Below are 21,321 nucleotides of genomic sequence, written 5' to 3'. Positions count from 1 at the left end.
GTTTGTCAAAGCGAAACTAACGTTTGTCATTTACTAACACGCCCCAACTTCCGTGCCTTCTGTAGACCCTTTAACAACCCTTTAACCCCCACCCTCGTCACTTCCTCCTGCTCCGCTCCCGCTGCTGCTCAAAGCTCCTCCTGCTGTGGCCAAGAAAAAACACACTTGTGCAAGTCCGTGAAAAGTCCTGAGCGGTTCTCTTTGCCGTGTGCTCCGGTAGTGCTCCGCTGTGCTCCGGTGTGCGCCGCTGTGCTCCGGTGTGCGCCGCTGTGCTCCGGTGTGCTCCGGTCTCCTCACCGGTGAGTTGATCAGCGCCCAATATCTCAAGCGTTTGATAACATTGCGAACGCCTACTGTTTACTAAAAGCTACTATTTCAATGATAATACGTAGATCCTGTCAGCTGTACCCGTCCCGTCCTGCTCGGTGACCCATCTGATTCCCCACTCACCGGTGAGTCGATCTGTGTTATGGTTTTCGTGCATTTTCCGTGTTTACGTTGCCGCGAATTTCCATTCAACTCCGCCGCTAACTTAACGCTACCGTAGCATATAAACAGACACGGTCCGCGCAGCTCTCGGCGTCGTAACCCCTTCAATGTCTGCTTTTTTTTAAGTCGTTATTGAAGCCGAACTATACGTTAGACCGCATTAACTTAGGATCATACCCCGCTTTTTGTGATTCAGGCTGTTTATGCCTACTTTTGTAACTTTTCTGAACCGAAAGCACAAGCGGCTATGCGCTTTTGAATTGGCTTCAAACCTTTTGAAGAAATGAATCCTGCTGCGCAACAAGTATTATTTATTTATATATTTTGACCCTTTTGTACAATATTGGATACTCACTTAGCTTTAATGCTAATGATATTGATTTAAGTGCACTTTCTTTGACATTCTGGCATCTCTGAAGTTTCACTTTCATTTATTGACCTTCATATTGAATGTGTGTATCATTAAGATAACCTACTGAGAATTGATGTATTTGTTGATGTGAATTAAAGTTATATATAGTGTATATTATATTGCAGTGTACGATCTAATTGTTTTTTTTATCAACAATTTTTGTTATATTTGACTAATTGGAGTTTTCCCTTGGCCTTGTTTAGGTCCGTTTTCTTCCGCCCTGAAATCATCATGTTCTAAACCCCTGGATGCCGAGCTGCCCAGTGACTGCCCTCCTACCAGCGATAGGACTATCGGACCTTATCTGTTTCTTATATAAACTGAACTGCCTTCCACAAACAAACAAATGGGAACAAACAGACTAAATGGAAACCCAACAAGGAACTTTAAACCTTGAAGATTTGAACCACTGCTGTGTTTTGTTTTTGGTTTGAATATTATTTGATTATTATTATACAACATATGTAATATATATACATGTAACTAAATTAATACCTTTTTAATATTCAATAACTCTTTAAACCATAATACCTTACTCTCTTCTCAAAGTAGTACTTGAAACATACTTTTTGCTTAGTTTTTATTCACACACTTGGCTCCGTGGCCGGGCACACTTCAGGTTGTACTTTCGGCTGCAGTTAACGCCCGAGCCCTACAACGTTTCACATTCTGACCGAGCACAGAGATGGCGCAGAGAGTACGTGAAGTCACACGTGAAGACGCCTTAAACTGTCCAATCTGTTTGGATACAATGAAGGTTCCAGCGACTCTTCCCTGTGGACACAGCTACTGCATGGACTGTATTCAAACCGAATGGCACCAAAAGGTGCAGTACAGATGTCCTCAATGCAGGAAAATGTTCACTCACAAGCCTGTCCTGGCCAAAAACACAGTGTTAGCCAATCTTGTGGAGGAGCTGAATAAGACAGGGCTCACAGCGCCCCCTGCTGACCACTGCTATGCCGGTCCTGGAGATGTGAGCTGTGATGTGTGCACTGGGAGGAAGCTAAAGGCGGTCAGATCCTGTCTGCAGTGCTTGGTCTCTTACTGTGAGACCCACCTCCAGCCTCATCGAAATGTTGCAGTGTTAAAGAGACACCAGCTGGTGGCGCCCTCTGACGAGCTCCAGGAAAACCTCTGCTCTGAGCACAATGAGCTGAAGAAGTTGTTCTGCCGCACAGACCAGCAGATCATCTGCTCCCTCTGTGTGGACCAGCACCAGGGCCACCACACAGTGTCCTGTGCAGCAGAGAGGGCTCACAGGCAGAAACCGCTGCAGGCCAAGAAGGTTCTGCTGCAACAAAACCTCCAGCACAAAGAGACAGAGCAGGAGAGGCTCCGACAGGAGGCCCAGAACATCAGCCACTCTGCCCAAACAGCAGTGCAGCACAGTGGGGACAGCTTCAGAAAAATGGCCCTTCTCCTGGAGAAGAGACGCTCTGAAGTGGAGCAGCAGATCCGCTCTGAGGAGCAGATCCAACTGAAACAAGTCCAAGAGCTTCAGGACCAACTGCAGCGGGACGTCACTGAGCTGAAGAGGAGCATCTCTGAGCTGGACACACTGTCCCGCACACCGGACCACAACCAGTTCCTCCTGCTCTGCCCCTCACTGTCCACAGACTCAGAGAAGACTGAGTCCAGGCTCCAGACCAGACCAAGGACAGACTTGACAGATGTGACCAGAGCTGTGTCAGCGCTGAGGAACCAACTACAGCTCAGTCTGAGAGAGTTTAACATGTTTGAGCCTGAGCCCCGCTCCAGAGAGGACTTCCTCAGGTATGCGAGTGACGTCACACTGGACCCAAACACAGCACACAGACGACTGTCTCTGTCTGATGGAAACAGAAGAGCAACATTTACGTCTAATGAGCAGAGTATTCCTGATCACCCGGACAGATTTGTTAATGACCGTCAGGTCCTGAGTGCAGAAGGTCTGAAGAGCCGCTGTTACTGTGAAGTGGAGTGGAGCTCCACGTACCCGGTGTGTATAGCAGTGTCATACAGGGACATAAAGAGACAGGGAACCAGCAATCAATGTGCATTTGGATACAATGATAAATCCTGGGCTTTACGTTGCTCTAAAAACAGTTACTCATTTTATTTTAATAGAGTTGAGTCTGAGGTCTCGGGTCCAGTTTCTGGGAGGATCGGGGTTTACCTGGACCACAGGGCAGGGGCTCTGTCCTTTTACAGCGTCAAGGACAAAACCATGAGCCTCCTCCACAGAGTCCAGACCACCTTCACTCAGCCGCTGTTTGCTGGAGTCCACTTTGATGGAGACATGTTTGGCTATATTGGAGACACTGCTCATTTCCTTAAACTCAAATAAAACCATTATTTGTGGTTGTTGTGCTGAGGTTCAGAGTTAAGGTACAAGAGTTTGTGGTTTGAAATATGTCAATTTATGCAAAAAACAAACTGTATTAACCTGATGACAGATGAGACTTTACTTCAACATTCATCAGAGGTGGTTCGTGCGAAAGGTTCTGATTGAAAATATTGTTATTATCATGTTTTATTTCTACAGCAAAATCACACATAGTTTACTACAGTTTCTGTTTTTATCCTTTTGGTGGAGTTTTTTTCTGTTATTTTGTACTTTTTGTTTGGTATGCACCGATACCAATATCGGGTCTCGAGCCGATACCACATGCTTGTACTTATACTCATACTCATTAATGAGGTCCCGATACCATAAACCGATACCACTTGACGACTTTCTCTCCTCTCCGCTGAGGAGAGAAAATAGCAACAAACTGGAGAATTGTTTAGTGTAAATCCAATCTTCCACATAGAGCTGACTCTATTACAGACGACCCTCCCTAAACCAGAGCCTGTGCTGGATTTAACCAGAGCTAAATGTTGTTAGTGCTGCAGCGTGGAGTCTGCAGTGTTTACAAGATACAGGCTAATGTTGCTAATGTTGCTAATGTTGCTAACCAGCCGCTAACTCGATGCTAACAGTTCTGGCAATTCGTATGCTGTTTTATGCCCAGGAGCTTATTCAGCTGAAAAACTAACACAGGGACAAAAAAGTCCTCAGAAAAATCCAAATAAAGAGACACAGCATGTTTATATTGAGCCAAAATGAGCTGCAGCAGAACTGTCCAATCTGTTTGGATACAATGAAGGATCCAGCGACTCTTCCCTAATCAAAATGCTGAAGCTACTGGATAAGTTACTATAAACCAGTGTGCCATGAGATAATGTCTGCTGTGCCTTGGGAAATTATCCAATTTTAACCAAGTTGCTTTTTTGAAAACAAATTCATTATTATCCGCAAATAATGTACCATTTTCGAGTGTCTGTGCTGTCTAGTGATCGGCAGAGTAACCATGTAATACTCTATATCAGGTAGCTAATTTCTTTGAGACAAGAGACTTAGTGATGCATGGATGCGGCGGGTGGCTGTGACAGTGGCATCGTGGCTCGCGAGACTATACGATGATCCTATTCAAGACACTTTGATGGGATTTCTGTTGGTGGTGTGCCTCGTGAATTTTTCAATGAAAAACATGTGCTCAAAAAATGTTGAAAAACACTGCCATAAACACACGAGAAAATCCACACGGGGCTGAAGTAAAGGCGAAAAGAGACCATTTATCTGCAGTAATAACAGTAACACCTCAATACTATTGTTAAATAAAAACAGATAAATGAATAAAGCACAAGCATTGAGGAGCTTTTGGACATGAGCTGTTCTGTCTATGATGGACAGAGCAATAAAAAAGAAAAACTACATTGAATGAAAAAAAAAAAAGGCATCTGTTCAATTCTGATATAACTTCTCTTAAAAGTGTCACCTACTTTACTTAAGGAAATGTACATGAGTAAATTAACTAATTACTAACCAAAAGAAAATGCCTTGTACTCGTATTGGTGTTTGGTATCGGCATATAAATCAAAGTACTCGTATCGGTTTTAGAAAAAGTGGTATCGGTGCGTCCCTAAGTCTATGCCCTCATTTATTTACAATTTTAACAAACTCCTTCAAATCCAGCCTCCCATTTCATGCTACTTTTCTCAGTGGGACATGACGACGGCGTAAATACTCATTAGTGCTTCATCATAATCATCCCTGTAATGTAATTTTTTTTTTTTTTTATTAGATTAGACTCAAGTTGAACGACCCCTGCAGTTAATGAGGGATTTTTCAACAATAACGTCGCGATCATAGCGATAAAACGCCGACGATTACTCACCGAGCGTTAGAAAATAGAAAATAAAGAGGACATTTGTATTCTTTTGATGTTGCTCATGAATATTTAAAACATTATTCCGGAGTTTAAAGTCCCCGAATGAATGCAAATGCCAAAGCAAGTATGCAAGTGAAAATGCAGAGGTAATTTTGGGAAAGCGCCGCGATTAAAGCCGAATGTTGTACGTCATAATCAGACGTGTAATTGCGAAATAATTCTCGTAATCATCCGAGTACACTTTAAGCATTAAGACGTATTAAACATTCAGGGAGCCGCGGCGCAAGAGGAATTATTATTACCATTGTGTTTCGTTCAACCCTCTATCAGAGAAGTTTTAATACAGTGCAGTTTCTCAAATTGTTCTCTCAAGACTAAGGACTAAGGAAACGCAAAAGGGTGAAAAAATTCTTCAAAAGTGACACCCTTTATTCTCGGCATTTTCCTCAAAGAGCTTCATAAGGTCGGCCCTGAAATGGTTTCGAACGGTGTGTGAAGTCAGAACCGTTTGCGGTGACGACAACGTGAAGCTCGATGAGAAAGTGTCCGAAGTGCAAAGCTGTGATCAAAGCGAAAGGCGGCGATTTTGAAGAAGGTCTTCAACTTTTTGTGTAAAACGTAATTCCATTCGTGTTCATTCATAGGTCGGCGCCTTTAGAGAGAATCTACAATGTAAATGGTCTTGGAAAGAAAAAAAAAGCATTTCCATTTTCTTATATTTATACACATATCTAAAATCAGAAAATTGTATACAAATCAATGATAAATAACTTGTAAATACTTGTTACGGACCCTGGCCTCCAGTCTCCCTCCTTTTTTGCATTAATTCTGTCTTTTCTCCATGTTACCCGGGATTGGAGAATTAGATCCAGGCTCTGATCTGGTTGGCTACTGCTTTCTGGTCCTGATTGGTGTAGCACAGGGGTCTCCAACAGGCGGCCTGCGGGCCAAATCCGGCCCCTGACTTGTAGCGCACAAATTCCTGAGCATGTAAAAAAAAAGGGAAGTCTCTAGCTCATTCCTGTGCAGAGTTATGACTGTTTAAGGAAATAATCTGTGTGCTCACTCCAGCCACTAGGGGGCAACTTAAATAAAAAAACACTTGTCCAGCAGAGGGCACTGACATAAAAAGAGATCAGGATAAAAACAACAAATTATAGCCACGTATTAAATGGTCAGTCTGCCCCAGGGCGGCTGTACAATAGTAGCTTACCACCACCAAGTGCTGAGCGAATGAATAATGACTACAGTGTAGCAGAGACTTGTGGCACGAGCTTAAGTGCAATACAAGTTTAAGCCGAGGCTACAGTCCTGTCAGGCTCGTTATTATTCATTTATTTGTATTAAAGGCCCCCAGGAAAATTGACTTGAAGACCCCTGATCTGAACACATGTTGCAGCCACGCCTTAAAAGCTGAGCTCATTCTGATGCTAGTATTTATTTATTTTTTTCATTTTGTGTTGTCTGTGTTCCTTCATGTCTGTAAAAACTTGGGGGGTCATTTACCAAGCGTTGGTAAATGACCCCCATGAGCGTTTGCTCATGTAAAAACAAGTAGCATGTACTCCTGTAGCATTCTCTCATATACATATCAGATTTGTGGCCCTATTACTGTGACACACTTTATCTCAAATGTTAAATCAGGTCAAACACAGCCACAAAATAACATATTTTATTTTTCACTTTGCACTCACTCATTAGCACCTGTGTCGGTAAATGACCCTTGATGTGTTTTCCAGGAACATTCATGTTTACTTTAGATTCTGTCTCATTTTGTTTATCACTCGTTTTTGTTCAGGCCTATAATTGTGACTTTTTAAAAAAAAAATTATTTCTGTTGCCCCTTGTTAAAAGGAATAGGCCACCGTTTTTACATACTGAGATATGCTCTTACCTCACTTTAGCCGAGTTAATATATCCCCGTCTGGTCTTTGTCCGTGCGCTCTGTCACGCAAACGGAGCACATACGCAGCCTCTCCCACATGTCACATAGCTCCAAAAAAGCTCACGATAGAAGCTACCAAGCTCTTCCACGTGTTCCCTATTTAAATAAAGTTACGTGAAGTGTTTTCATGCGAAGTATATTTACACAGAAATGTAACATGTCGATTTTATAAGCAGATAAAAAGGGGGACTATATTGTGAGGCGTAATGATACGAGGAGCAAAACGTCCGCGCAGTAACTCCTAAAGACTTCCCCCGCTCACTTCCGTCAATAGCCTTTAGGAGTTACTGCGCGGACGTTTTGCTCCTCGTATCATTACGTGGAAGAGCTTGGTAGCTTCTATCGTGAGCTTTTTCGGAGCTATGTGATATGTGGGAGAGGCTGCGTATGTGCTCCGTTTGCCTGGCAGAGTGCACGGACAAAGACCAGACGGGGATATATTAACTCGGCTAAAGTGAGGTAAGAGCATATCTCAGTATGTAAAAACGATGGCCTATTCCTTTAAGTTTAACATTCCTTTTTTATTAAATTATAACTTTATCAAACCTTTTACATCTTGTTACTTTTGTTGTGCTTTCCTCCATCCTCGTGCTGGGTTTTAACAATAGTAAACACAAGGGGCAGATCCATATTGTTTATGTTGAAATATCATTTTTGCTACTGACTGGACTCCGCTGAAGTCCTATTAATACGGTCACTTTGAATGACAGGACTAAACCAAACCTAAACCAGTGTTAACCCAGGACTATGATAAATAGTCAGAGAGCAGCTGCATGTAGCTCAGGATGCAGCTGCTCTAGGTGCATCAATCTCATGAAATATTCAACGTATTTCATGAGATTGTGCTCTTTTCTTTGTAGCAGAGGCAAACACAGAAATACTTGAGCATCTGTCACACACGAGCTCAGATATGCAGGAAGCTGAAGTGTCCCACGGCTGAGCACCAGTGTTGACCCGTGTTACCTGCGAGGCTCGTCCCTCCATCCCTGCGGCCGGATGGCGAACAGCGCTTTGGGCAGCCCCTCCAGGCCCAGACCGGAGAGCGCGGGACCCACAGCGAACCACATGTGGCTGGGCCCCGCCTGACCCGCCGCCCAGGCCGCTTTGAAGATCACCTCGGCCTCCTCCAGGGAGCAGTACAGCAGACGCACCTGCACAAGAGAGAGAGAGAGGGTTCTTTTGTCATATCAGGAGCATTTTCATTCAGCCAGAACCATTTTTCCACAATCGTTAGAAGCAGGAGCTCAGCCCTGAAACTATGGGCTTTACTGTTGTTTAAAAGATCTCACTTATTCATTATTTGCCCATTGTAGTAAAAGTTGTCAGCTGGGTAATGGCTGAATGTCTGGAAAAGCACTATATATATAATACATTATTCTATATAGTGGGCCTTGGGCTGTCACGATAATTGAATTGAATGAATGACAGATAAATACATTTTGGGCTCAGTATTTATCGTCTGTACATTTATTTGCATATTTTTCCATTTGTAATACATATGTCTCATTGTATTTCATGTTCATTGTGGGATATTTTAGTACTAAGAACTTCTCAAACAAAGCTTCACAATATTTTTTGTTTGTTTCAGTGGCAATAAAAGGTCTTCAATAATTCAAAGATTCAAATGATTTGTCAATTCAATAACGTGAATCGAAATGTTCACTCTCTCAAGTCCTTGTTGTGGGGTGGGGGGTGGAAGCACATTTTACTAGCCTGGCTGATCCTCACGACTGATCCTCCATGTTAATAGATACATGGGGATACAGTCTGGAATTGGGTGATTTGAATCTCGCTGACTCCGGCAAAACCAAGACAAGCCAATCATAGCGCGGGAGGCGGGAGTTAACGGTGTGTCATCTTCCACGCTAGGATTTCCCATCAACCACCAGTGCTCCTCCTGTAACCACAACAGTGAAGATGTCGGCTGCGACTCAACGATCTTTTACCAGAGCCTTTTGTTCTGTTTTAAATGAGCCGGACTTGTCCTTAAAGGGATATTTCAGGATTTTTGACATAGGGCCTCAATTCCTAGTTATCCAGAGTGTTGCTGATTTCTGGAGATAATTTTTTTTTTTTGTAATTCATGCAGTTCTTATATTTGAAGAGCTACGTGACACTAGGCTTGTGCTAGGCTAGCACATTTCTATGGTATCAGCTAGCCTGCATTAAAAACAGTCTGACCCGCTCCACAGTGCACCCGAGGAACAGGCCATCGTTTTTCCATACTGAGATATGTTCTCGCCTGAGCTTAGACGAGTTGATACGTACCTGTCTGGTCTGTGTGCGTGCCCTCAGTCACGCAAAACGACCAAAGATGTTGTTAGCATTTGGCCTCTCCCAGTACATCCCTATAGCTTCAAACAGGGGTGAAGTTGGAAGCGACCAAGCTCTTCCATGAGCACAAAGACCAGACAGGTACATATCAACTCATCTAAGCTCAGGTAAGAACATATCTCAGTATGGAAAAACGGTGGCCTGTTCCTTTAAAGCCACAGTAAGAAGTTGCTCTGAGGGTTTCCACCGGAACATTTACTGGACGACAAACAATCATGGCGGAGGACGTAAAAACAGAGCGTAAGGCGTTTTGTGTTTGATTGGTTCGTTCTCGTTCAAACTCCAGTCTCCATTTGGAAATTGCGTCCTATTAATTCCTGAATATCTTCTTATGTATAATGAATACATAAATAAAGTCAGTCTGGCTTCATACCAGGCTAAAATTTTACTGCCTCAATATTTTGAACTACAAATGTTGTTATCGTGACCGTGACAGGCCTAAGTGCAACAAATGGAAATGAAATGAAGCCCTAATAAACTGAATACTCACAGACAGATGACTAAAACTATTCCTTTTGAGCTTGATTCACTAAGGGTCGGCACCAGTGCGTGTCAAAGTGGATCAAAAAGCGGGGACAGTTTTGTTCATGAGATTTTTTGCCAGTAACAATGTGTCCAGTCTCAAAAGGGCACACGGCGAAACACTTTGGATTATACAGCAACACAGAACGTGCTCCTTATGAACAGCTGGACACAGAACATGCTATTGTTGCAGGAGGTGCTGCATCTGAATGGATTTGGATGAGGACCTATTTAAATCTCATGCGGCTGCTTTTAGTCAACATCACCATGGAGACGAGCCGGAGACGTTAGAGGACACATGTTTTGACAATGAAATTATCTCTACTAAAATAAATGCTAGTATTTTCTCTATATATGGGGTTAAATCAGATGTAATACATTCAGTCATAATTTCAGCCAACTAAAATGAGATTAAAACTAAATAAAAAACTGTTTTCCGAGACTAAAACTATGAGTAGAATCCTCAGATATTTGGATAGACTTAAATATGACTAAATAAAAATGAAAAAAATCATCCAAACGTCCAATGACAGTTTGAAAGAGCCGCATCATTTAAATCCATTGCCAAAGGAGCAGCTCTTTGTTCATGTGGAGAACAAACATGAAGCCGAGGACCTTGATTAAACAGGGTTATTATTATGAATATTATAAATGCAAAGTACTACATTACTGCACAGTCTGCACCATAGACATAATAGAAATGCCTTTAGCTCTGAGCCTGTTCCCACAAATGCACACATTATGTTAGCTGTCGAGTCCCAGACCGGATTTACATTGAAGGTTCTATCGACGTACAAATGAATAAGGAAGCCAGGCACAATACTAACGCATGGTGAGCTCGTTACCTACTCTTGACACATCTGTTCTTCATTCTTACCTAACGATAATGTCACGGACGGAGAAAAAGAAGCGCGTTTGGCTACGAGGACGAGGAGTTTATATTCAACCCTTTTCAGGAAGAGGCCACTCAGCTGTTTTTTTCTCCGGGATTCAGCGACTTTCACCAAAATATTGTTTTTCTGTGACTGTCACTGATGGATGTTTGGTGAACCTTCGCCAGAATCAAAGTGGATTAACTTTTATAACCAACGCGAGTCCCATAATGTAAACAGCGATGGACCAGAGCGGTGAGTCAGTCCAAAAGCGGGTTAGCTTGTGTGTTAGCATATTAGCATGTGTGTTAGCCATTTATGAAGCTGTGTTGCAGATGTCAACTCCGTATAACTGCATCGTGAAGTGACTTCACTTCTTGCTGTTTATTTATATTTCGGTAAAGTTGTATGCGCGGAGAGGGGGCGGAGTTAACTGAATCGAAGCGTTCTGTCTTCCGGGTTTGAAAAATACCTCCAGAAAATACTTATATTTATCACAAAAATGAGTGCTCCATAATGGTAGAGGTACAATATATCATATACATGCCTATACTTAACTTTGGAATGGCTAAAATAGCATGATATAGCCCCTTTAACAAACGCTGAATTATGAATATAGTTTCTACTAAATAAAGAAACAAAGACACATAAACACATAAATAACGGAGAATGCTAACTTCATGCTACATGTTAGCATCGCGCTAATGCTATCGGTTAGCTAGCGCTTGCTACAACTGCCGTTTTTTAACTTCTACTGAACAATGTGCTGTGAGAAAATAGCCATATGGGCCCGATTTACATTTGACTTTATTTATGTGTGATAAATAAGTTCATATTCCACCAGAAAATGGCTAAAAAGAGGGAAAATTGTGTTTCTCTAAATATTCTATTTTCCCCCTTGGCGAAGCCACGCCCCCTTCTATGACGAGATGCCGTCTGTATCTATGGGCTAGCCGACTTGCTAACTCTCCACGTCTGTTCTTTTTATTAGCTATGGTCCGCACCAGCCAGGATTCAAACTGCCAACCTTCCAGCTGCAGGGAGACCCACTGAGCCCAACATCTGAGCCACTGAATGCAGAGACCTCAATATGTATGCCCCAAAATACAGGCAAAACGCGGTCCAAGATGTGCAATGAAACAATTGAGAGAGGGGTGTAGAAATCCTCTCACGTCGCCTGTGCCGTCTCGTGCATTATTCATGAGCGTGCACGATACGGCCACTTGATTATGAAGATGATTACTTATAGCGAGCGCCAGAAATATTTGACGAACAATCTCGCAAAACAAATTAGACCAAAACAAAAAAAAGATGTCACCGATAATGGGGGGTAGTGTTGGATACATTTAAATTAACACAATCAGAATTCAGTCAGTGGGAAAAAAAAATAAAAATACATAATGCCTCCTGGGTGTTGTAGTCTTTTTTAAACGTATGCAATCAAGTAGGAGACTGAGAACGCCCGCAGCAAGAAGAGCTGCTTCATTTGGCATGTTTTCCATTTATCTGCTGATTAGATCTGCGAGTATTCCGAACTTTATTATTTCAGAACTTACCCAAATGAAAAAATGCCATGACGAGATACTAACTGCCAGGCTGTTGCTGCATGTTATGGCATCACACGCATATATCACTGGAAAAAGTCATCTGGAAATAAGTCAAAGCTTCTTGTAATAATGCTGCATTCCACTTGTTAAATATCAACGTGAAAAAGGATAAGCTTCAGTGCTCTGTTGCTAACGTCTCAATTAACGGTTAAAAGGAAAAGTGCTAAACTATAAATATTTAACACTATTTTATAATACTACAATGAAGTTTCTCTGTAAACTGATATGATGATCAAACATGAGCCACAAAGTTGTAACTTTTACTAACGATTTTACTTCTGATGTTTTCGACCTGGACAACTGGAACCGATACAACTCGGAGAAAACGTTTTATCCGACAGAAGTGGAAGTTAGCATTAGTACTGGAGAAATCTATCCATGGCATAAGTTTTTTTTACGCTTAAAGGGACTATAAGGAGTTTAAAAATGTTAAAACTAAGTATTTTGTTCCAGCCATGTCCTAATGTGTAGAATGAGCTCAGACCTGTTCACCACAACTGCCTCTAAAATCCTGCACTGTCACTCAGAAAGGTGTTACTTCGGGTCCGAAGTGCCGTTATGCACAAGCTTAAAATAGAAGCTGCAGTTACGCGTAAGACCTGAGGTGGCAGTAGTGAGCATAAAATGACCAACTTGCATTTAGTCTCTTTAAATCACGAAAAAAAACTATTTACAACGATATTATAGAAAGTAAATGTTTTTGGGTTTGTTTTGTCATCATTAGTTTTTTGGACGGTAGATAAATCAATGCAAGCTGCAACATTTATCCTGTACATTTTTTAGTTGACTTTTATTAAACCATGAAAGTCCCACTGAGGTCAGAAATCTCATTTTCACTGGAACCCATTGTACATGTTTTAGTAGTAGGCGAAACCAGAGGAAACCTACGCAGACATGGGGAGAACATGCACAGACACAGAAAGGCCCCGTCTGTCCGGGGATCAAACCCGAGACCTTCTTGCTGTGAGGCACGGGCGCTAACCGCTGCACCACTGTGTTAACCAATGTACAAAACAAATAGAAAAATAAATATACAGAACATAAAATAAATTAGATGTGTGTGTTTTTTAGTTTTTTATCCAATTTGGAGTACAATGAGATGTTTAAATGTAAAAAAGGACAGACTTTTTTTTAATGAGTTTCTCAAATCAAAGCCAAATGTACTTCTTTAAAGACAATACTTCTTTCCTGATCCCTTTATGCAGAGCAACATGTAACACACTGCACAGCAAAGCACTAAACACTGTTCCTGTGAAACTGCAACGGCAACACTGTGTGAACGTGTGTCATGTGAGCGACAAATGTGATCAAAGTGCAAGAATGTGCCTAAAGAGAGGAAGATTTGGGAAACCGTCAGAACAGAGTTTGGAAGCAAAACTGTAGAAGCCCAGAAACTATAAAAAGGCCAAGAACTGGTCGAAATATACAGGCTATGTACTGTCCCTTTATATGTTTTTGATGGAGGCTTACAATGTCAGAGCAAATACAACTAGAGCACAATTGTGTTTGAAAGTTTAAATCCTGAGCAAAAGTATAGCTAATCTAATACAATAGCATGTTTTAAAACAGCCATGCGGGGCCGGTTAAATCAGTAAAAAGCCGTACAGGGCTGGAGTTCCATTGACTATTCCCGACAAGAACAGTTCTTTTATGGAAACGGTGTGCTAACTATGTCGATCCACACTTAGCCCTGAGTGAAAGAGCGGCAGGAGGCGCGTGGCGTGTGCTAATGCCCTCTGCTCACTCTCCTTGTGTTACGAGCGTCAGAGCGGTCCACAAACGTGACGCCATGCTTCCCACTCACTCGCAGCTCACGGCGCTAACGCAGCCGGCGGGGCCGCGGAACGTACGGGGATGACGCTAATGCTACGAGCTGCTGCCAATCACGGCTCGATATTCAGACGTCTTGGCGTATGGAGCCGTGTCTCTGCTGTCTATAATCCTGTCTGTCAGAGTGTGCTTTACTACTGAGGGATTTACATCAAGCCTGTTACGTTCCATTTACGTGATTAGATTTGATAAAAAACAGACGTTGAAGTGAGGTTTAATAGCACTAGGATTGGTTTTAGGGTCCAGCCTCATCCAGGCTTTATACTTTACACCCCTTAGCCTTCATATTTTAAAGCATAATTGAAATGAACGTATGTGTATACAAAATATTTCAATCTTTGCTAATAGCAGACGGCACTTCCTCCATGAGAACAGCGGCAGAGCCAAAACAAGACTAACAAAAAGATGTATGGACGAGTCAGCACAGTAAAGAGAGTTTGACCTCAAGGTGAAGATATTGTGGGACTGGTGGGTCTGGATACAAAAGTAGGTCGCAGAAACCATTTTCATTTCTTTCAATCTACCTACAAAATACATATAAGATAACAGGTCCATCCATCCACTTTCTTCGGCGGCACGGTAGCACAGCGGTTAGTGCTCTCGCTTCACAGCTAGAAGGTCCGGGTTCAATTCCCACCAGGGACGGGGCCTTTCTGTGTGGAGTTTGCATGTTCTCCCCGTGTCTGCGTAGGTTTCCTCCGGGCACTCCGGTTTCCCCTACCACTAAAAACATGTACAATAGGCCAGGATGAATGATGTGTGTGAGTGAATGTATGGTGGTGTCAGAGGGTCCGTTGGCGCAGACGTGTGTAGTCGCGAAAGCCCCTCTGACAGTCTCCTCCAGGGGAAACTGAAGCTACAAACGTAGCTTTCCACCACCGAGTATGGAGTGAATGTACAATTGTCTCATGTAAAGCGCTTTGTGACCATGTCTGTGAAAGGCGCTATATAAATAAAGATCTTCTTCTTCTTCTTCTTCTTCTTCTTCTACTTTATCCGAGGTCGGTTCGTGGAGGCAACAGTCTCTGCACAGATCCACGCACCCCTCCTCCAGCTATTCTGGGGGGACCCTGAGGCGACACCAGGCCAGCTCAGAGACACTGTCTCTGCAGCGTGTCCTGGGTCTTCCACAAGGCCTACTCCCAATAGGACATGCCAGGAACACCTACTGAGGGAGGCGACCAGGAGGCATCCGATACAGATGCCAAAGCCTCAGCTGCTCCTTTAAACATGAAGGAGCAGTGACTCTACTCCGAGCTCCTCCCGGGCAACTGAGCTCCTCACCCGATCTCGAAGGGTGCGCCCAGCCACTCTGCGAAGGAAACTCATTTCAGCCGCTTGTATCCACGATCTTGTCCTTTCGGTCATTACCCAAATCTCATGACCATAGGTGAGGGTGGGAACTTAGATCGATCGGTAAATCGAGAGCTTTGCCCCGACTCAGCTCCCTCTTCACTATAACAGTCCGATACAGTGACCACATCACTGCTGACTCAGCTCCCGATCCATCCATCGATCTCACGCTCCATCTGTCCCTCACTCGTGAACAAGACCCCGAGATACTTGAACTCTTGCACTTGAGGCAAGGACTCTCCACCGACCAAAGATAATGAGTGGAGAAGATAATGTGGACTAGACGTTGGGGCGCTCTGTGAAATCTTCAGCTTCATACCTGGCGCAGAAAGTGGGCCGGACAGACACCATTGGCGAATGGTGATGTTACGTACAACAGTGGTGCCTCCCAACCTTGGATATTCTCCTCGGACTGTGGGTGGTGGTGGGTGTGTGTGTGGGGGGGGCACGTTGTTGTGTTTTGACGACATTTCTGCAGCGTGGAGATTAACCCGTGCTATTCAATACCACCGTCAGAGTGGGACCATTGGTATATTCTCTCAAGACATGGACAGTGTTTAACTCACAGTGGGAGAATGAAGTTAGTGAGAGCTTAGACTGTAAATATTGAATGAAGTACATGAGGCTGCGTGCAATTTTACTGTCAAGATAATTCGAGCGAAGGAGAAGCACCAAGCGCTCGTTCAAGCCTCAGTCAGCCACACCCTCAGGTATACTGGTGTTACGCAAGATACCAGCCACAATTCCTACTTTATTATTGGCCTATTTCTGTTATGGCTTGGCCTTGGTGCATGTGTTTTGTCTCCCTCTTGTGGGTCTTTGTTTGTTTTTCTTTAAGGCTTGGTCCTGGAGGGGAGAGGACTCCGAGCAGAGCAAAGCCGCAAACGAGTAAGGAAACAAATGCGGAACTTTGGAACTGTGAAACTGTGCTAAAAACTTTATGCCACTTGCCACTTTTTTGCTTTCCTAAAAGGTCAAATAATTTCCATGTAAATATGAATTCAATTCCAGCATGTCTTCCTCTAACCCGCCAGTCTCCCTGCTTTTATTCTAAGGTCATAATTTATCATTTCGTGCCATCAATCACTTTGTTGGACTCATTTTTCAAAGGCCGGACATCTCATTTAGGAAGAAAACATTCCGCTGAGACCTCGGCATGACTTCTTATTTCATCACAGCGCTGTTTAACTGCATTATAATCCAAGACTGAGCCAAGAGCGAACGCAGGGAGCCATACAGCACAGGCTTAATGTCTATTATTGAAAAGGCCATTGCAGGAGCACGGTTTCTGCATCTTCAGTGATTTAGTGCAGCTTTCTCGCAAAAATCAGCACCATGTTTGGGTTACAGGACCTTTTGGGATGTTTTGCTTTCCACAATGACACATCATTCATTGAAATAAGTATATGATCTTACTGTTTCAGCACATGTACAGAATCCCCAAAGACAAATCATCTCGGCAGTCGATGAGCTGTAGGCGAGTTATCCCAGCAGACCTCCAGTTCTGATCCTTCCATTACGAGCGTCTTACTCCCAAAATCACTCCATTTTTTTGACACTAAATCACACGTTTCGCACTCGGGTCCTCGGCTCTATCAGGAACAATTGTGCCGACCTATCCGGGTAATTCTCCCATGATGCAACGCTGTGAGATTCACCACTCAGACAAAGTACAAACTGCGGAAACAAGCCTCTTCTGCTCATGTAAACCTTTGAAATAGTCACATCAGAGCCATGGTATCAAATGTGCTTTAAATCCTCCATGTATTTGTGGACATGGTAAGTTTATTTGTAGTGCAGAACGATATGACAGTGAACGTAAAGCTGAATCACACATTTCATTTAAAGAGGGGGTTTTATGCTTTCTGCAGGTGTTTGATAATACACATCTGTATCAGTAACTAACAGTGGGTTAGAAAATGCAGTGTTGATCTAAAACAGCTGAAATGCCCCCCTCTTCTTGCTCTCCTTTGCTGTTTCAATAAAGATGAAACTAAAAAGTCATTGCTGTTATGTGGCTGTAGTGAAGCAACGGAGAGAGTTTTTAATTTGTGATGAAAGGATTAAGCTTGGCAAGAGGTGGAGAGGTGAGAAAAGCATTGATATATAGGATCTCAGAGAAACAATCTAATTTGCTGATGAGGGAGTGTCTGTTTACCTGGAATTAGGATTTGTGGAAAATTGTCTTATCTGATTTTGAACATGATAATGTTTCATTCTCATTTAAATTAGATTATATGTGAATGAATGATAAAATGTACAAATCCGTGGTCACATACTCATCTAATTTGGAATCGGTTTGTACTCATCAACATGCCCTGGGACGACAGGTGGATATTTGCATTTTGCTATAATGTTGGACATTGCATCTTTCCTTTATGGTCAGTGTTTAATTGTGCATTGTCTCTGATCTTTTTAGGGAGCTGTGTTACACCCTGGCTCAATGACTGCACATAAAGGAGTACAAACCAGCGAGTTTAACCATTTATTACAAAACTAGGGGATAAATGAACATAACAAAAATGGGGTAAAAAGGAGAAGAGGTGGAGTGCCACTGCTGCATTGCTGCCAGCCAGAGAAGACAGAAAGAGGGAGGAGCCAAGCCAGACTTAAAAGAACAGGCCACTGTTTTTCCACACTGAGATACGTTCTTACCTGAGCTTAGACGAGTTGATACATGCGTGCCCTCAGTCATGCTGTTAGCATTTGGCCACTCCCAATGTGTTCCTATAGCTCCAAATGGGGTGAAGTTAGAAGCGACCAAGCTCTTCCACGGGCACAAAGACCAAACAGGTACAGTACATATCAACTCGTCTAAGCTCAGGTAAGAACATATCTCAGTATGGAAAAACGGTGGCCTGTTCCTTTAAGAAGACTCCAGGTTCAAGGGTAGGATGGAAAACCTTCAACTGGAATACAGTCTTTAATGGTGGCTCTACAGAACAAGCTTTCCCAGCAATGCTAAGAACAGCCACTGAAGAAGATTCAAAGATTACTCAAAGATACATGAGTGGGTCAAAACACAGCTCCAGTTCTACTTTTGCTTGGTGTTTTGTTGTTCTCTCAAACAGCATGGTTACCTGATTACAAGGTCTCTCTTGCAAAGGAGACTCAAGGGACAAACCTGTACAAAGAAATACATAAAAAATAAGCTCTGAAAGTTGATTTTGCATAACAAACTCCTTTAAATATCACTGACTGAAACTCCATTACTCTGCCATATGGTAATAACCCAACCCCAGCACAAAATCTGCAGACTGAAGACACATTTCTCTTGCCCAAGTGTTTCAAGGTTATATTCATCAAATGTCACGGATGCCTAAAAATAGTTCTGCATAAAATCACGGCACAATATTTCTGAGGGCCTTGGGTACACATAATAGGATTTGTAGCGGCTCAACAACGGTGGGAAGGGGCCAATATTACTGTAGGGGTGAAACTTCAAGCAACAAATTCACAAATGTTGGTTCACATTCACAAGCCAGATTTCTCTCACGGATAAAAGTCTTTCACGTTATCGTCAGTGCATCTCGGGCAAAAGAGTGAAGAGTTCTCCAATCTCCAGAGGTGAAACAAGTCAAGACCGAGCGCCACTGAAGATGATCCTCCTGATTGAGAGAAACAGATCCTCGCACAGAAACACGCCGCACCAAAAGCCGGGGATGCATTGCAGGAGTTTTTAACCTGGTTTGAGCCTGATTTGTCCCTCCTCGAGTTAAGGGAGCCGTGATCCCGGTAGCATTTCTCCAATACAACCTTTCTCACAGGCGACCACTTGTTGTTGCACTGCTCGAGTTAGTTTGATCAAATCATTCCAAACGTAAAAGGGAAATGTGCAGTTTCAAGCTCAGTCTATTACGTTTAGGGATATACAGTGGGGGAAAAAAGTATTTGGTCAGTTTCACATAGACATTGTATTGGATTTTGCCCAAATACTTTTTTCCCCACTGTACATGTTGTTCTTCACTATTTTACCAACTTATAATGCAAATTGTGTTTCAGTGTCAAAAAGGTGTTGTGAAAAATGACGTTCACATCATAAAGCAGACCACCATTTTCAAGCAATATAGGAAAGAAAAAGGATCTCTCTGCTGATGAAAAGTGTGACATAGTTGAATGCCTTGGACTAGGAATGAAAACCTTTGATATTTCATTAAAGATTAAGCGTAATCATCATACTGATAAGAGATTTGTGGCTGATTCAGAGCACGGGTTTGTTCAGATAAAGGCACAATAAGGATGGTTTCAGTCTGATAAATACATCAGATTAAGAGAACTATTTGAAGCTGCTGGTGCCTACACCTTGATGTTGGTGAGACTCCAGAGGCTGCAGTTGTGCCTAAACCTTCTATCCGGGCCTCCACTAAACTGTTCATTGAAGCTGATGAACAGAAGCGGCTGCAGTGGCTGAGAAATACATGAGGACTCATTTTCAGTCTTGTTCACTGATGAGGCCGTGTAACCCTGGATGGTCAGATGGATGGAGCAGTGGATGGTTGGTGAACGGCCACAATGTCCCAACAAGGCTGTGATGTCAGTAAGGAGGGGGCGGAGTCACGTTTTGGGCCAGAATCATGGGGAGAGAGCTGGTCAGTTTAGGATCCCTGAAGGTGTGAAAATGACCTCTGAAAAATATATGGAGTTTCTGCCTGACCACAGTCTTCTATGCTACAAAAAGAAGAGTGGTGCTTTCCCAAACAAGATCATCACGCACCATGTCATACTGCAAAGAAAACCTTCATCATTGGCTGCTATGGGCATAAAAGGAGAGAAACTCATGATGTGGACCCCCTCCTCCCCTGACCTCAACCTTATTGAGAACCTTTGGAGCCTCAACAAAAAAAAAAAACTTCTATGAGGGTGGTAGGCAGTTTTCATCCGAACAGCAGCTCTGGGAGGCTATTCTGACATCATGCAAAGAAATCCAAGCAGAAACTCTCCAAAAACTCACAAGTTTAATGGATTTAAGAATTGAAGCTGCTATCTCACAAGGGCGTATTCCAAGATGACAATGCCAGGATTCATCGGGCTCACATTGCGAAAGAGTGGTTGAGACATCGTTTTTTTTCACTCATGGATCGGCCGCCACACAGTCCAGATCTTAACCCCATTGAGAATCTTTGGGGGAAGGCTGGAAGGCTACTGGAGAAGGTCACACTCTCAAATCATCAATACAAGATCTTGGCGAATAATGAACACTGGGTGGAAAAAAATCACAGAAGCTTATGGAAACAGTTGTCAGGTCTTTTCATCAATTGTGGCACAAGATTATACTTAGAAATTCGCTTTTCAAAGGGTGAAACTGAACCTCATCGTAAGTTCTAAAAGATAATCTGACTTATTTAGCTCGGGGCCATTAAAAAATCTATCTAAAAGCCAGCCAGTCTTTTGAATGGCTCTTGAGATTGAAGTGATTACTAAGACTTGGGTCCCAGGGTGAGACCAATCCCTACTAATGTGCCCCCAAATAAAGTGAATAACATTAAAATCCAGCATAAGATCATTTCCTGGTCGGCTTTCTTACCATAATAAGCAAGAATAACAGATGCAAATATCCTGCTCACTGTACACTGCACCACCACATGACAGACATAGAAATACTGTAACCCACGCCTCAGCAAACCTGACAACTCTCATGCGCCAGTATTAATCTTCCATGTCGCCTCTGCAGACTCTGATGGTGATGGGGGGGTGGGGGGTGGGGGGGTGGCGTTGATGCACGGCCCATTTGTTTCACTGCAGACCCTCAGCGATTAGCATA

The 21,321-nt window shown here is 42.9% G+C and overlaps 2 protein-coding genes across 4 annotated transcripts in view; one reads left to right on the top strand and one right to left on the bottom strand.

The window, feature by feature from the left end:
- Positions 1–21,321, bottom strand: part of grin2da (glutamate receptor, ionotropic, N-methyl D-aspartate 2D, a) — a 492,433-nt gene that overhangs the window by 221,667 nt on the left and 249,445 nt on the right. For all 3 annotated transcript variants that reach the window (XM_079570853.1, XM_079570852.1, XM_079570854.1), the window contains one exon: positions 8,006–8,193. In XM_079570853.1, coding sequence (XP_079426979.1) covers positions 8,006–8,193 — 188 coding nt within the window. The remainder of the gene's footprint in view (positions 1–8,005; positions 8,194–21,321) is intronic.
- On the top strand, positions 1,452–3,254 carry LOC306973409 (tripartite motif-containing protein 16-like). Its single transcript, XM_079570335.1, has one exon. It carries the CDS (start codon positions 1,587–1,589, stop codon positions 3,228–3,230), a length of 1,644 nt encoding a protein of 547 aa, XP_079426461.1. The 5' UTR covers positions 1,452–1,586; the 3' UTR covers positions 3,231–3,254.

Source organism: Gobius niger, assembly GCF_951799975.1.
Source record: "Gobius niger genome assembly, chromosome: 14".
Lineage (NCBI taxonomy): Eukaryota > Metazoa > Chordata > Actinopteri > Gobiiformes > Gobiidae > Gobius > Gobius niger.
Note: the sequence above shows the minus strand (reverse complement) of the source record. Positions and strands in the feature narration are given on the sequence as shown.